Here is a 14,502-nt window from a genome sequence, read left to right as displayed (position 1 = left end):
ATAAAGACATTACACTAAGTTACATTTTTTCTGTATCAATATTAGGCCATTTTTAGGCATCTGTATTATAACTCTAAGTCTTAGATCTTCATCAACTTTCAAATATTCCAAATCAAGACCAGAGAGGCCACAGAAGAAGGACAGGCAGTGGAGGGGCAGTGAGGTTATAATCGTTGCCCTGATAACCAGTGTCCCGGCCTTGGCCCCACCGGTAAAGTACCAATAGCCCCGCGGCCCCCTGGCTCCAGCCAATGGCAGCCAGGCAGAGCTGTGCTCATAAACTGCCTCCATTTATCTAGTCAAAGCATCATCTGTTTGACAGCACCTTATAACTTCTGACATAAACGCCAGACTGCTAGACTCGCACTCGACCAACGCTACGAGTTAACAAGGTGACCCCTGACCCCTGCAACACGTGCCCGGCTCGTAACGGCGCCGTGATGGATCAGTTTGCGTGTCTTTGTTGACAGGAATCCATTTACACCGTAAACGCGTTTCCGAACAACAGTTGCTACGACAACCACGACGGACTTGACGGCGACTCAAGATTTGTGTTTGTGTACGTTTCCCTCGAGAAATGGTATTGTACTGTGATTCATCAGGAGGTGAAAGGTCAAACAACGCCCTGAGGTAAAGTAAGTGGACGTCAAATCATCTCTGTTTATGGAGTCAGAGAGGGCAAAGGTGAATTATGTGCCGAGGCACTATTTTAGAAGAAGAGATACACTTTTATCTGCCGTGACACTTTGAGAGAGGGTTTTGATTCAGTGAAAAAAAAGAGAAAAAAAAATCTCTCTGAAGTTGAAACCCTCTGATGAAAGGGAGCTTTCAGCGCCGAGCCATGGTTTTAAATAAACAGGATTGTAGGGACACACGTACACACGGGAGGCTATTCAAGGTGTGTTTTCAATTCTTCACGTCCTTAAAACTTCAGGTGCCGGTTGAAAAAAAACCTGCTCCAAATTCTTCCATTCAGGTGGATGAAACCGCCCCTCCCAAGACCACGGAAACAACAGCGTGTGTGTGTGTGTGTGTGTGTGTATGCATGTGTGTCTATGTGCTGAGAAATAATTAGGCCAAGCGTGTTATTAAATCTAATCTGCATTATAATGTGTGCCTGTGCTCTAACAGAGGAACATGATGAGATCTGTAATTGCCTCTGTTAAATTGAATCTGTTATGGTAATAGGCAAACGACAGTAAAGCCTGTGTCTGTACTAAAAGGCCACTTCAGAGGCCCTGAGCAGATGATTAAAGCACTGCTCTATTCACAGACCTAGCAGCTGCAACCATGCTTCATTTGCCTGTAGGGAACCAGCATCTTCATGTGAAAACTTATGACAGCATGAATCTCTATGACCACATACCACAGCACCGTACTCCTGCTAAGTGAATTTGGTTCAATAGTCTAAACCGACCACTTTGTAGAAACACTAAAGAAAAGCCCATAAACGGACTACGGCTGTGACTGAAAAAACTGAACACCACCATGATCAGTATGACCGGCGTGTACATACACCACGTTAACATGCAGAATGTCGATACGGCAAAAAAAAAAAAAAAAAAAAATCGAGCTATACACCTGGATGGTCATACCACACCTTAGGCACGCTAGAATGTTCCGGCAGGGTTACCTCCTATACACTACTGCAGAACGACTAACGGTCCAGAGAACACAAAACAGCTGTGGAAAGCAAGATAGACCGTTTGTATCTTTTGTACCGTGTTCAGATATGAATTAAAAAGACTGGTATGCAAAGAGCATGAGGTGTATGTTTCTACGGCAAAATATTTATGTTTATGTTTTGGGTTTTTTTGATAGACCAGACAGGAGGGAGTGACAGAACTTGTAGATTCAGTCAATGAAATTTCTGTTACCTGCGTTTTTCTTTTTTTAACCTCAGCTTAATTTTAGACTATTTAACCGAGTTCAGCTGGGTATTCACCGTTCCTCAGGCAGGACATATAGAAAATGCATCCAAATGCTTGGTGTGTAGTAACTGATTAAAGGCACACTCCCTTAACAAAATGACAATACTAGATGAATCTATGTGAACAGAAAACACTAATGCATGCAATTCAAAGATAAAACACATTTTTCTTTAACAATAAATATGCTTAACGTACATGCTTAATCTAGCGATATCTAGTCTAGCAGCCCTAGCTATGGAACGAATACGTAATGGCTAACCTCTCTTTTGGTTTACGGTTTCAGCTGCCTACCAACCTTACTAGCTTATTCCAAATATTTGTAAAACACACACATACACACAAACAAAAAGGAAAAAAAAAATGATGGCCCACTTTCCAAGCAGGAGTGAATCCAGCTCTCTGGATTAACCTCCCTTGGAGAAGAGGAGGTTAAAGAAAAAAAAAAAAAAAAGGAAAGTGTTTGCCTGGAGTGGGTGTGGGTGTGGGTGTGGGATGCTCCATCCCCGAGCAAACATTGCAGTGTGGAGATAAGAGCATTAACATTAGAGACAATATCATGCAAAACAGACCTCTCACAGAGAGAGAGAGAGAGACAGAGAGAGAGAGAGAGAGACAGAGGGAGACAGAGGGAGAGAGAGGGACGGAGAGAGAGACAGACAGAGAGAGAGAGAGAGAGAGAGAGAGAGAGAGAGAGAGAGAGAGAGAGAGAGAGAGAGGTTTGGTGTGGATAGAGGTGATATGGAGGTTGAACAGAGAGTGGACAGCAGTAAAAAGAGTGAGAAATAGAAATTGTACTGAGGGAAGGACAGGCAAAGAGGACAAAACTGTGAAAAGAAAGACACGGGTCAGTAAAAATGCAACAGAAAGGTACAGTGAACATAAAGTGTAGTTCTCTCTTTTTCGGTACAAAATGTGTATGTATATCACGGAAATGGTTATACCTAATAAGAGAGAGCAAAAAAAAGTCTGAGAAGAGGGGAAGATGGATAGCATAATAGAAGGAAACAAATGAGATTGCACACGTACGTGGAGAAACATAGTCACAGTCCACATACTGAAATACAGTATAGAAGATATCAAAAGCAGGTCTCCATAGCAACCCAGACATCTGTTCTCAGTGGAATGACTCACTTGCCAAGCCACAGGTTAATAGACTCACTCTATGAGGAAATTTTATCTTAATAGCTAACCATGGTAATCCTGATTAATCCACAATACCTGTGTGAGTATGTCAGACAGGGCTGTTCAGTCCTCAGACAGACGTAGTTCTGTCATTCACCTCAGAACAGACAACAGAATTAAAAGAACAACCAGTGCCTGCTACATAATGTTTAGAAATAATTGGTGCTTTTATGTTTTTTAAACACCCTCCATCATACAAAAACAACAACGTTAGACACACACACACACACACACACACACACACAGACACACACCTGTCATCATTTTATTGTAAGCATTTGTATCGGCGCGCACAAAATTAAACCAACCCTACTATACACGTCCCAAAACACACAAAGCTACCCAGTCAGGCTTGTAACGCTCACTCGGTTTAGTCCACAGTCAGTACCGCTATGTATAAATACATACATGTCGAGAAGTTTAAAATGTTTACCAACTGCATAAAATAAGCCGTGTGTTTTTACTCACAGCATACTGGTAAATGAGTTCTGTTGGGAAACACTGTCCAGGTGGCAGTATAGTACTCTGTAACACACTCATTCTTTATAGCATTCACTACTGTCTCTCACTACTGTGTTTCCCCACTGTACACTCCTGTTAGATTACCGATAGTACCACCTGCTAAGTGTGACTTAATACAACAGCGGAGGAAGACAATTAGAAGTTTCATGAAAAAAAAAAAAAATAAACCATAAAACAGCATTAGCTCCTTATGTTTTTTTAGAGCCAAATTCATCTTTTAATTGAGTACATCAATTTTTAGCATCATTAACAAGCCGAATATTTGGGTGTCATGGCAGGAGAAGACCCGCTGGGCCACACATGCTCCTGTGTTTGAATGTAGAGCTCAGAGGACATGGGACAGATTCGTACCATTTCCCTTTCCCCTTTAATTATCATCTTACATCCGAGTATAAACGCTATGAAAAAGAGACATCTTTTTTTTTTTTTTTTACACGACTGCGAGATGGAAGAGAGATCTGTGTCACCCCAGAACACGGCACAGTGGGAGCCCGAATCAAACGGCAGTGTTGAAGGAGCTATTTTTGAGCAGGAATTGCCTAAGTGAGTGAGTGAACTCCTCGACGCTCATAATTATGCTCGCCTGTGAGCGCTAGTCTGTGACGGCTTTGCCAACGCTGCTTTACTCACGCTGGCATGCAAATGAGGCCTACTTTTCACCAACTCACTCTCATTCATACCATTTTTTGAGGAGAAGTTTACTCACAGCGCTCACACACACACACACACACACACACACACACAGCGCTATAACCAAATACATTTTCAGCTGAGAATGTTCAGAGCGACAGAACTGAAAAAATCACTGTTTACACTTTTTTTATTACTTGAAATGAATTCACATTCTTGCTCACATCATCCATCTGTCTCTCTCTGTTGGTCTTCTCTCTCTCTCTCTCTCTCTCTCTCTCCATCCATTCTTCTATCTCTCTCTCTCACCATCTATTCTTCTATCTCTCTCTCTCTCTCTCTCTCCATCCATTCTTCTCTCTCTCTCTCTCTCTCTCCCTCTCTTTCACCATCTATTCTTCTATCTCTCTCTCTCTCTCCCCCTTTGTCTCTCTCTCTCACCCTTTCTCTCTCCCTCTCCATCTATTCTTCTCTCTCTCTCTCTCCATCTATTCTTCTCTCTCTCACTCTCTCTTGCTCTGTCTCTCAAGCAACCACACACGCACACACACACACACACACACACAAAATCACACACAAATACAATCTTACTGAGTTGACTGTTTGTAGCTATGAAAGGACACTGCTCAGACTTCGCCCAAAAATGTAAACCGTCAGCTAAAAAGTTACTCCTTAGCCTAGCTATTCCAAACTGCGGCACAAGCTCACTGTCACGTATTTAGTGAATGGACTGCCGTCAAATAAATAACAAAATAATCGTTCAGATATGGGATTAAAGCCTTAAGCCAAAAGAAACTGAAAAAAACCAAGAATATAATATTCACATGGATAGAGTGAATCTGTCTCTCCTCTTCTCCTTTCAGATCACAAAACTCCAGACACTCTTAGAATCTGGGAGGGAACATTACTGCTAAATGGTGTCCTTCATCTGTTAGAGTTTGACTATGATTTCCCAAGGGCAAACAAGCGCATACAAACACACACACACACAGAGAGAGAGAGAGAGAGAGAGAGAGAGAGATGTAAAGCACTTCATAATTGAAGTATTTCTCCTAAAACTTCAGTGAAGTTCAGCAATCACATTAACATGACTCATAGATTACAGACCTGAGGCACAAACAGATCAACTTCATCAGACAGAAAACAGAATCTGAGTAAGAGAGAGAAAGAGAGAGGGAAAGAGAGAGGGGGGGTGAGAGACGGGTTTTTCTTTCTCTTTTTATTTATCATACTTAACAGTGGGCGGTATATGATTATCACCTCACATTCTCAGCATACGGGAGTAAAGCTCTTTTAAAGAGACAGCGTCAGAGGAAAAAAACACTCAAACTCAACATGTCCAGCATTATCTCTGCAGTTTTACATCCACCATAGACTCACACTCAGACTGCCCGTTGTCTCAGTCCTCTTCCCCAGACCACTCTCCAACCAATCAGACAATCAGGATCACTCTCCACCCAATCAGGATCACTCTCCACCCAATCAGGATCACTCTTCAACCAATCAGGATCACTCTCCAACCAGTCAGGATCACTCTTCAACCAATCAGGATCACTCTCAGAGACTCTCTTGTAATCTAAAGGTATGTGTGGTATAGACGCTCTGTTGGAGAATATTTATAAATATACGGCACATAATGCACTCCCTAAACTTTTCACTTTTCCTTAGCCTTTCCTAAAGGATGTCCGACTGGCGGTTAAGGTCTTCCTTGCCATGTCCCCTGTGTGTGTGTGTGTGTGTGTGTGTGTGTGTGTGTGTGTAATTGATCTTCAGTGAGGCATAAAAGCAGCAGACCGTAAGCACCTGTCAGTTTAACTCAATCCCACTGCCACTGAAGGAATAACCCACTAACCCCAATACACGCCCAGCTACTGCTACCACTACAGGCAGCAGAACACACATGGGCATGTATACAGAAAGCAAATAAGTATACAGTATAATATACACACCAGGCTCCACACTGTTACAACTACTGCTACCACTACACGCAGCAGAACACACATGGGCATACATACAGAAAGCAAATAAGTATACAGTATAATATACACACCAGGCTCCACACTGTTACAACTACTGCTACCACTACAGGCAGCAGAACACACATGGGCATATATACAGAAAGCAAATAAGTATACAGTATAATATACACACCAGGCTCCACACTGTTACAACTACTGCTACCACTACACGCAGCAGAACACACATGGGCATATATACAGAAAGCAAATAAGTATACAGTATAATATACACACCAGGCTCCACACTGTTACAACTACTGCTATCACTACAGGCTGCAGAACACACATGGGCATACATACAGAAAGCAAATAAGTATACAGTATAATATACACACCAGGCTCCACACTGTTACAACTACTGCTACCACTACAGGCTGCAGAACACACATGGGCATGTATACAGAAAGCAAATAAGCATACAGTATAATATACACACCAGGCTCAACCCTGTTACAACTACTACTACCACTACACGCAGCAGAACACACATGGGCATACATACAGAAAGCAAATAAGTATACAGTATAATATACACACCAGGCTCAACCCTGTTACAACTACTACTACCACTACACGCAGCAGAACACACATGGGCATACATACAGAAAGCAAATAAGTATACAGTATAATATACACACCAGGCTCCACACTGTTACAACTACTGCTATCACTACAGGCTGCAGAACACACATGGGCATACATACAGAAAGCAAATAAGTATACAGTATAATATACACACCAGGCTCCACACTGTTACAACTACTACTACCACTACACGCAGCAGAACACACATGGGCATACATACAGAAAGCAAATAAGTATACAGTATAATATACACACCAGGCTCCACACTGTTACAACTACTGCTACCACTACAGGCTGCAGAACACACATGGGCATGTATACAGAAAGCAAATAAGCATACAGTATAATATATACACCAGGCTCAACCCTGTTACAACTACTACTACCACTACAGGCTGCAGAACACACATGGATACATATAAAGCAAGCAAATAAGTATATGGCATAAGATAGACACCAGGCTCCACACTGTTACATTTGCTACCACTACAGTCTGCATATAAGCCAAAATAATGGAATTCATTGGATTCAATGGAATTTATTGCCTTATATGGGTTATAATAATGTCTTATGCTTTCTTATGCTTTGAAACATAGTACATAGTGTTAAGCACATTCAGCTTTCACCCCCCCCCCCCCCCATTGTGAATTGTGATTCTGGTGATTGGCCCCAAAAAGCCTGATCGGAGCATCCCCAATATAAAGACAGCAAATATGTACGAGAGAGAGAGAGAGAGTGAGAGAGAACACAGATCTTTGGCTGCATTAGGTAACCTTCACCATCATGATGCATCTGTTCAGACTCAGTTTGGTTAGTGTGACTGGGTGTTGCAATCCCTGTTCATCAGCCTAAAGCTGAATTTGGTGTGTTTGCTGGTCATATCTCCAAGCCAAAAGCTACTTCATTTTAGTCTGTGCAGTTGTGTACTCGCTCGCTGTACAAACGCACAACTCACGTTCCCTCTACATTAAATCTACACGCTGGGCCAAAACAACCCAGACCGTGACCCGTACCCGGCCCATCTGCGTGTCGCTGTGGTCCTGCCTTCCCACCTGCTACAGCTGGTCCGCCGGCACCGATCAGCAAAGCAGAACAGGACCTAACTGCTTCAAACCATATGGAGCGGTTCCCCAAAAACCAACCACTAGCTCCCGCATCAGCTCGAAAAACAGATAATGAGACTCTAATCACCATAACAAGGCACCCAGAAGTGCATATAACACACTGATATGCTCCAACACACATTCGCATACACACACACACACATACACACACACACACACACACACAGAAATCTGGCTCTGTGACCACACTGGACCCAATCATCAGAAATAAACCCAACCCTAAAGCACTCCCAACATTTGGAGGACAAATTCTCCACAGGAAAGCACCCTTTGAAGTCACAAGCTCTATAAATAGCTCTGATTTCCTCTGTCACACACTGAGCTCACACTCTCACACACAGACAGAGAGCGAAAGAAAGAAACAGAGAGAGAGAGGGGGGGGGGGGCTGGAAGAAAGCTGTATGATCAAAAGTGCTGTGACAAACATCAGATATCACAACTGTTTCACATACTACACACACAGCAAATTCTGCTGTTACACCTGAAGTTTAGATGCCACAAAATCACCACAATTTGCCAGAAATGCATTAGAACTACGGGCCGCCCCCGGGTTAGGATCCAGATCAGTTCCCTACGCCTGTCTTTTAGTCAAATTTGTAGGTAGGTTGGAACAGACTATTACACTCTACACAATGGCTATACCACAGCACACTATTACACTTTAACAACATCTCTACCACAACACACTATTACACTATTACAACATCTCTACCACAACACACTATTACACTATTACAATATCCCTACCACAACACACTATTACACTATTACAACATCTCTACCACAGCACACTATTACACTATTACAACATCTCTACCACAGCACACTATTACACTATTACAACATCTCTACCACAGCACACTATTACACTATTACAATATCCCTACCACAACACACTATTACACTATTACAATATCCCTACCACAACACACTATTACACTATTACAACATCTCTACCACAACACACTATTACACTATTACAGCATCTCTACCACAGCACACTATTACACTATTACAACATCTCTACCACAGCACACTATTACACTATTACAACATCTCTACCACAGCACACTATTACACTATTACAATATCCCTACCACAACACACTATTACACTATTACAATATCCCTACCACAGCACACTATTACACTATTACAACATCTCTACCACAGCACACTATTACACTATTACAGCATCTATACCACAACACACTATTACACTATTACAGCATCTCTACCACAGCACACTATTACACTATTACAACATCTATACCACAACACACTATCACACTATCACAGCATCTATACCATAACATACAATTATAACATACTATTACAACATCTATACACAGCACACTATTACACTTAATATAACATCACATTATCACACACTATTACAGCATCTGAACCACAACACACTGTTACACTTTATACAGCGTCCAAACGTGGACATAAATAACTGTAACTGTTCTATCTCATATAGACTTTTTAGGACCCATCTGAAATGAGCTATAATTCAGTCAGGAATGAGGCATGTGGACTACTGAAGATCGTTCACTGTTACTGTCAGCATTGGTGTGCTTCTCTCCAGCAGACACGTGTGGTGCGTCTGTGTCTCAGGTTTTGACGCGGCGTCCCTCTTTTCTGCTTGTCTTGACTCGAGCTACGATAGGACAGCACTGCGGATTGGCTCAAAGCCCTCCCGTCTGCAGAGAAAGGGAAATCCCTCCGCCGTCTGAATCCGACTAGTCGTCTCAGATGGAGAGGATTAGATCCGTTTGATCCGACTCGTCTGATGCGTTTGCAACAAAAACTTTGGGGTTTTAGTCTGTCTGAGGCAGATGAGCATTACAAGACAAGCATTGGAAGAACTAGGGCATTCAGTGAGTCTATGTCAAACCAACATAAAACAAACATCTATCAACTTTTCCATTCATTACATTTGTGAGTAAGACTTAGTTCCAAGCATATGTGTATCCGCCTATGAGGTCCAGAGTCCACAACTATCTGTTCCCTTCAGATTCATTCTGAAACTCTGAACTACTCTCAACGGCACCATGACATAATAATCACACAGATACGCAAGACCTCATTTAGAATTTATTTTTACTCTGTACTGTGCATGCATGTGTGTTTCTCGTATTGTGGTGGTACATATTAATACCACAGTACCATTGAGTGTCAGTATCACACTTGTACACAGATCCCCTCCCCACACACACTGAGTGGAGAGTGTGTACACTGGCAAAAAGACAACAACAACAACAGAAAAAAAACCATCTCATTAAATTCACTGTGTCGTCACAGGGAAGGCCTGGGGAGGTAAATGCACATACTTTTCATCTTTTTCTATATTGCTTTCATTTTCCTCCATCTGTGAGCATTTTCTCATTTGGCCCAAAAGACATTTTACCACAAAATGATAAATGTTTAAATGTTTATCCGTGTATGTGTGTGTGTGTGTTAGTGTGTGTGTGTGTACATGTGTGTATTTGTATGCATATGCATATGTGTAAGTGTGAGTGTGTGCGTGTATGTTTATATGTGTATATATGTGTGTGTATATGTTTACATGTATATATGTGTATGTGTTTGTATTCTTCTGTGTAAGCGTGAGTGTGTGTACGTGTTTGTATGTGTATGTGTTTGTAGTCATCTGTGTATGTGCGAGTTTGTGTACGTGTATATGTGTGTGTCCCTGTGTGTTTCCCTCACCAGTAGCAGTAGCAGAGCCATATCAGCATGGTCACAGGCACAGGCGACGTGTAGGGCTGTCCACAGATCCTCGTCCTGCTGGTTGACGTTCACACCACGCTCAATCAGGACCTCTGCCACGAACACGTTGTCATGGCGAGCGCACTGCAACACAGCAGAGTTAGGAGTAATTGAGAGAAACAGGGGTGGTCGGAGAGCCAACTAAAGCAAATTACACCAGCAGGTTTTCTTCACTGTGTGACAGGAACGCTTAGTTTCAAAAGACAATATGCTTACTTCCAGATATGTTATCACTGAAATATTGCTGTTTCTACCAATAGATACCAATTTTCTAGTAATGTTTTTACTGCTGGCTGCTGCTGTATATGGTTAGGGAGGAGTATGTAAAGTATTAGTAAAAAGCGAAGCCTGCATTAAGACGTAGCCTCTCACAGCCTTGCAATCATTTATGAAAAACGGTTATTAACTGGGTGTCAACTCGTGATATTTCCACTTTAAAGAACGATTCAATTCAGTTCTCTCTATTCAGAAGAGTTTGGCAGTGTAAATAACAGGACAATGCAAATACAATAGAGTCTAGTGAGAGAGATGGGGGGGGGGCAGAGAGAGAGAGAGAGAGAAAGAGGCAGAGAGAGAGAGAGAAGGAGGGGGGGGGGGAGGAGGTGAAGTGGTAAGAAAAATCCTTCAGGGAAGCAAAGACAGAGATGAGGTTTTACACTAAGGCAAGGCAGCAAGGTGGGAGGGGGGACAAACAGAAGAAAAAAGAAGGGAAATGTAAGAAAGCCCATAGGCACTGGTTATAAAACAGTTTGTGTTCTCTTACCAGGTGAAGCAGGGTGCCTCCAGAAGAGATCAGTGTGTTGGGATCAGCTCCCTCTTTCAATAGCCTCAACACTACAACCAGAGAATAGACATATTCTGTCAACATCTGCAGTGCATTTTCCTCTACACACACACACACACAGTCCTCTCTCCATTATATGTGAGGAGAGTGTTAATCTAGGTGGTCACATGTCACATATGTGTGTGCTGCTACACTGAGAGAAAGGCAGGAGCCCTCGCTGTTCAGTGTGTTTTCCATGCCAAACACTGGCTCTGTAACGTCCGGTGGCACTGCAGTGAAATCCCTCTGCACTGGACTCATCAGTCCCCCTGCTCAGAGTGTCACGGCCCATTGACTAACATCAGTCAAAAGCCCCTCGGGCAGCTAACCCAGTTCCCAGTCAAATCTGGCCTTCCAAAAGAAGCCAATACTTACCACTCTACAGAGACCCGATACTATTAAAGAAAATGCTTTAATGACCAGGCCCAGCACACACAGACACACACACACATATAAAGGGAAGAGATGCCCTATACTGCGTTGATGAGTCTAAGATTTAGGTGCAAATGCTACTATTAAGCAAATACTACACCTATAGTACTATGCTACTACAGGTGCAAGAGCTACTGATGACACTATTTTGCGTGAGAGGAAAGAAAGAAAAACTTTGAAAGAAAAAACAATAGAATTGCTGGGCACCTGTTAGGTCTATTCTGATATCACTGGATGATGAATGGATCTCTGAGAATAAAAGGACGTGTCAGAGAGACACATAATGAAACTCAAACTGATGAGGGAGAAGGCAGACAGAATTACAACTGACTGAGTACAGTCTGAAGGAAGCCAGTGAATCTTCTCATTCATAAAAATGTACTGATACCCGATGCTGGCTGAAAACACCTCAGGAGAAGTTTCAGTGGAACGAAAGTGAGTAACGGATACAGACACAAACACTCATCTGAAACTTTAATGACAGTCACTTTGCACGAACACTCCACTAGTTTTACATCGATCAGTCAGAGGTAAAGACAAGCTTACATTTCACAGCAAATTCAGAGAGACAGTCATTTTAACCCAGGGTACAGAATATATTGAGGAGATATGTGAAGAGGGAGAGAGAGAGAAAGAGAGAGAGAAAGAAAAAAAGAGAGAGAGAGAGACAGACAGACAGACAGAGTGAGAAAGTCAGATGGCAAGAAATTGCAGATAAAAAAAAATAGTCTCCCCCTATCCTTTCCTCTGCCTCTTCTCCATCTTCCTCATCACTAAAGCATTCTCTGGCATCCGCCTCCGTGCTGTAAAATGGAGGCTTGATAAATGACACAAACACAGTGAGGCTAATTAGCTTTGCTGTACAATCACAGTGAGATTTGCAGCAGGAAATTGGAGCTGACACTGGATTATGTGACGCTGACAAGAGAAGCAAACTGAAAATGAATGAAGATTTTACTGAGGAAATGACACTGTGTCTTCTTCGTTGCATGACAATTCTGTAAGATTCTCGCCCATAGGTGGCATCAAGCTTGTCACTCAAGGAACTCACACACCTCCAAGAACAAATATCAAAACTTTATTTGACATCATGCTCGTCAGTTTATAGAATTCCTGGTTATGTGAAAAGGAATGGAGTAATTAAAACAATATGTCGTGAACATTGACTCTATTCAGCTAACGTATTGGTGTTTACGGTGGCAAGGTTTATAGACGTATTTTTAAAAGAGAGTAGAATTCTGACGAGTGATGTTACACGGACAGCAGTTGACATAACATGACACTGATATGACCTCACACACACTTGTACACATCGCGCGAGGTGTATTACAAGGCTTAAATTGAGTAGGTTAATCATCACGCTAATTAGCCTGTGATTGGGCTAGTTTTTACTCCCACAATCTAACACCGCCGACACCCCCGGGGGTGCTTGTGCTAAAACGGTCATTATCCTCAAACAGATGTGCATTTGACGGCCTTACTCACCGTCCGCACAGCTGGAAGAGGGCAGGCATGCACGTGTCTGTTTATACGTCGCCTTATTTAATTCATGTAAACACAATTGCGAACATGCCCGCTTTGCATCTGTATGGTATTCCGAGGGGGGCTGCTCGCGCATAAGATTTCGTGGTGATGTGACTTGGCAGTGCGGACTGTTCACGTGCTTGTTATGTCTAATGCCGGTGCAGTGATCACTTTCGATACGTGTGATATCGAAAGTGATCACCCTATGACCTCTGACACACACATGCACAAAATGTTTTAGTTTTTTTTTTGTACTGACATGCAGTATCAGTGCATCACTCAGTCTATTAGGGAAACGTAAACATCCCATGTTCGTTTGCGGAAATCTTTTTATCTGAGAAATGGTAACCATCAGAATAATGACTAACCGTTACATGCAGCTAAAATCTTCAGAATGTGATGTTTAAAATGTGATAGTTCTCTGTGTGGAGGGGAAAATAATAAATGAATCAATTAAGATACAAACCCTCTATAAAAAAATACGGATGTCTCCTTATTAACGCGGACGTATTTGCAAGTCAAGAATGTACTTACGTTTAGTTGCACAGCACCGTCAGTGCAATCTACCTTAATCAACACAAGCCATGTAAGCAGACACCCTCTGAGTGATCTACCTTGTTAATCAACTGGGCCAGTCGACAGTCATTAGCACTCAGGCTTCTTAATTAATTTCTAAGGGCCTCAAGAATCCCCTTCACGCTAACGAGTGGGATCTCGGTATTCGACAAAAAAAAAAAATCGTTTCTTAAACATTCAAAATTCTGGCAGAGCGGCCATTTTGTCTCTTCGGTGCCTTGACAGACCGCTGGGAGAGAAGAGCTGGCCAGCACTCAAATAAAGTCAATCAACCCAATTATCGTCTCAGTCCCTGCTACCACACAATAAGCTCAGCAATGTAATGCCATTTGGTTCAGTAAGCGTTAAAAGTACTTCATCATTAATCCTCTCGTATTCAGC

General features: G+C 42.3%; 1 protein-coding gene across 1 annotated transcript in view; it reads right to left on the bottom strand.

Moving 5' to 3' along the window:
* Nucleotides 1-14,502, bottom strand: part of myo16 (myosin XVI) — a 114,092-nt gene that overhangs the window by 80,651 nt on the left and 18,939 nt on the right. The window contains exons 3-4 of the mRNA XM_030786936.1: nt 11,530-11,600; nt 10,707-10,850 (exon numbers count right to left, since the gene is read on the bottom strand). Of these exons, the coding sequence (XP_030642796.1) occupies nt 10,707-10,850; nt 11,530-11,600 (215 nt within the window). The remainder of the gene's footprint in view (nt 1-10,706; nt 10,851-11,529; nt 11,601-14,502) is intronic.

The sequence above is a fragment of the Chanos chanos genome, chromosome 10 (assembly GCF_902362185.1).
Source record: "Chanos chanos chromosome 10, fChaCha1.1, whole genome shotgun sequence".
Classification (NCBI taxonomy): Eukaryota; Metazoa; Chordata; class Actinopteri; order Gonorynchiformes; family Chanidae; genus Chanos; species Chanos chanos.
Note: the sequence above shows the minus strand (reverse complement) of the source record. Positions and strands in the feature narration are given on the sequence as shown.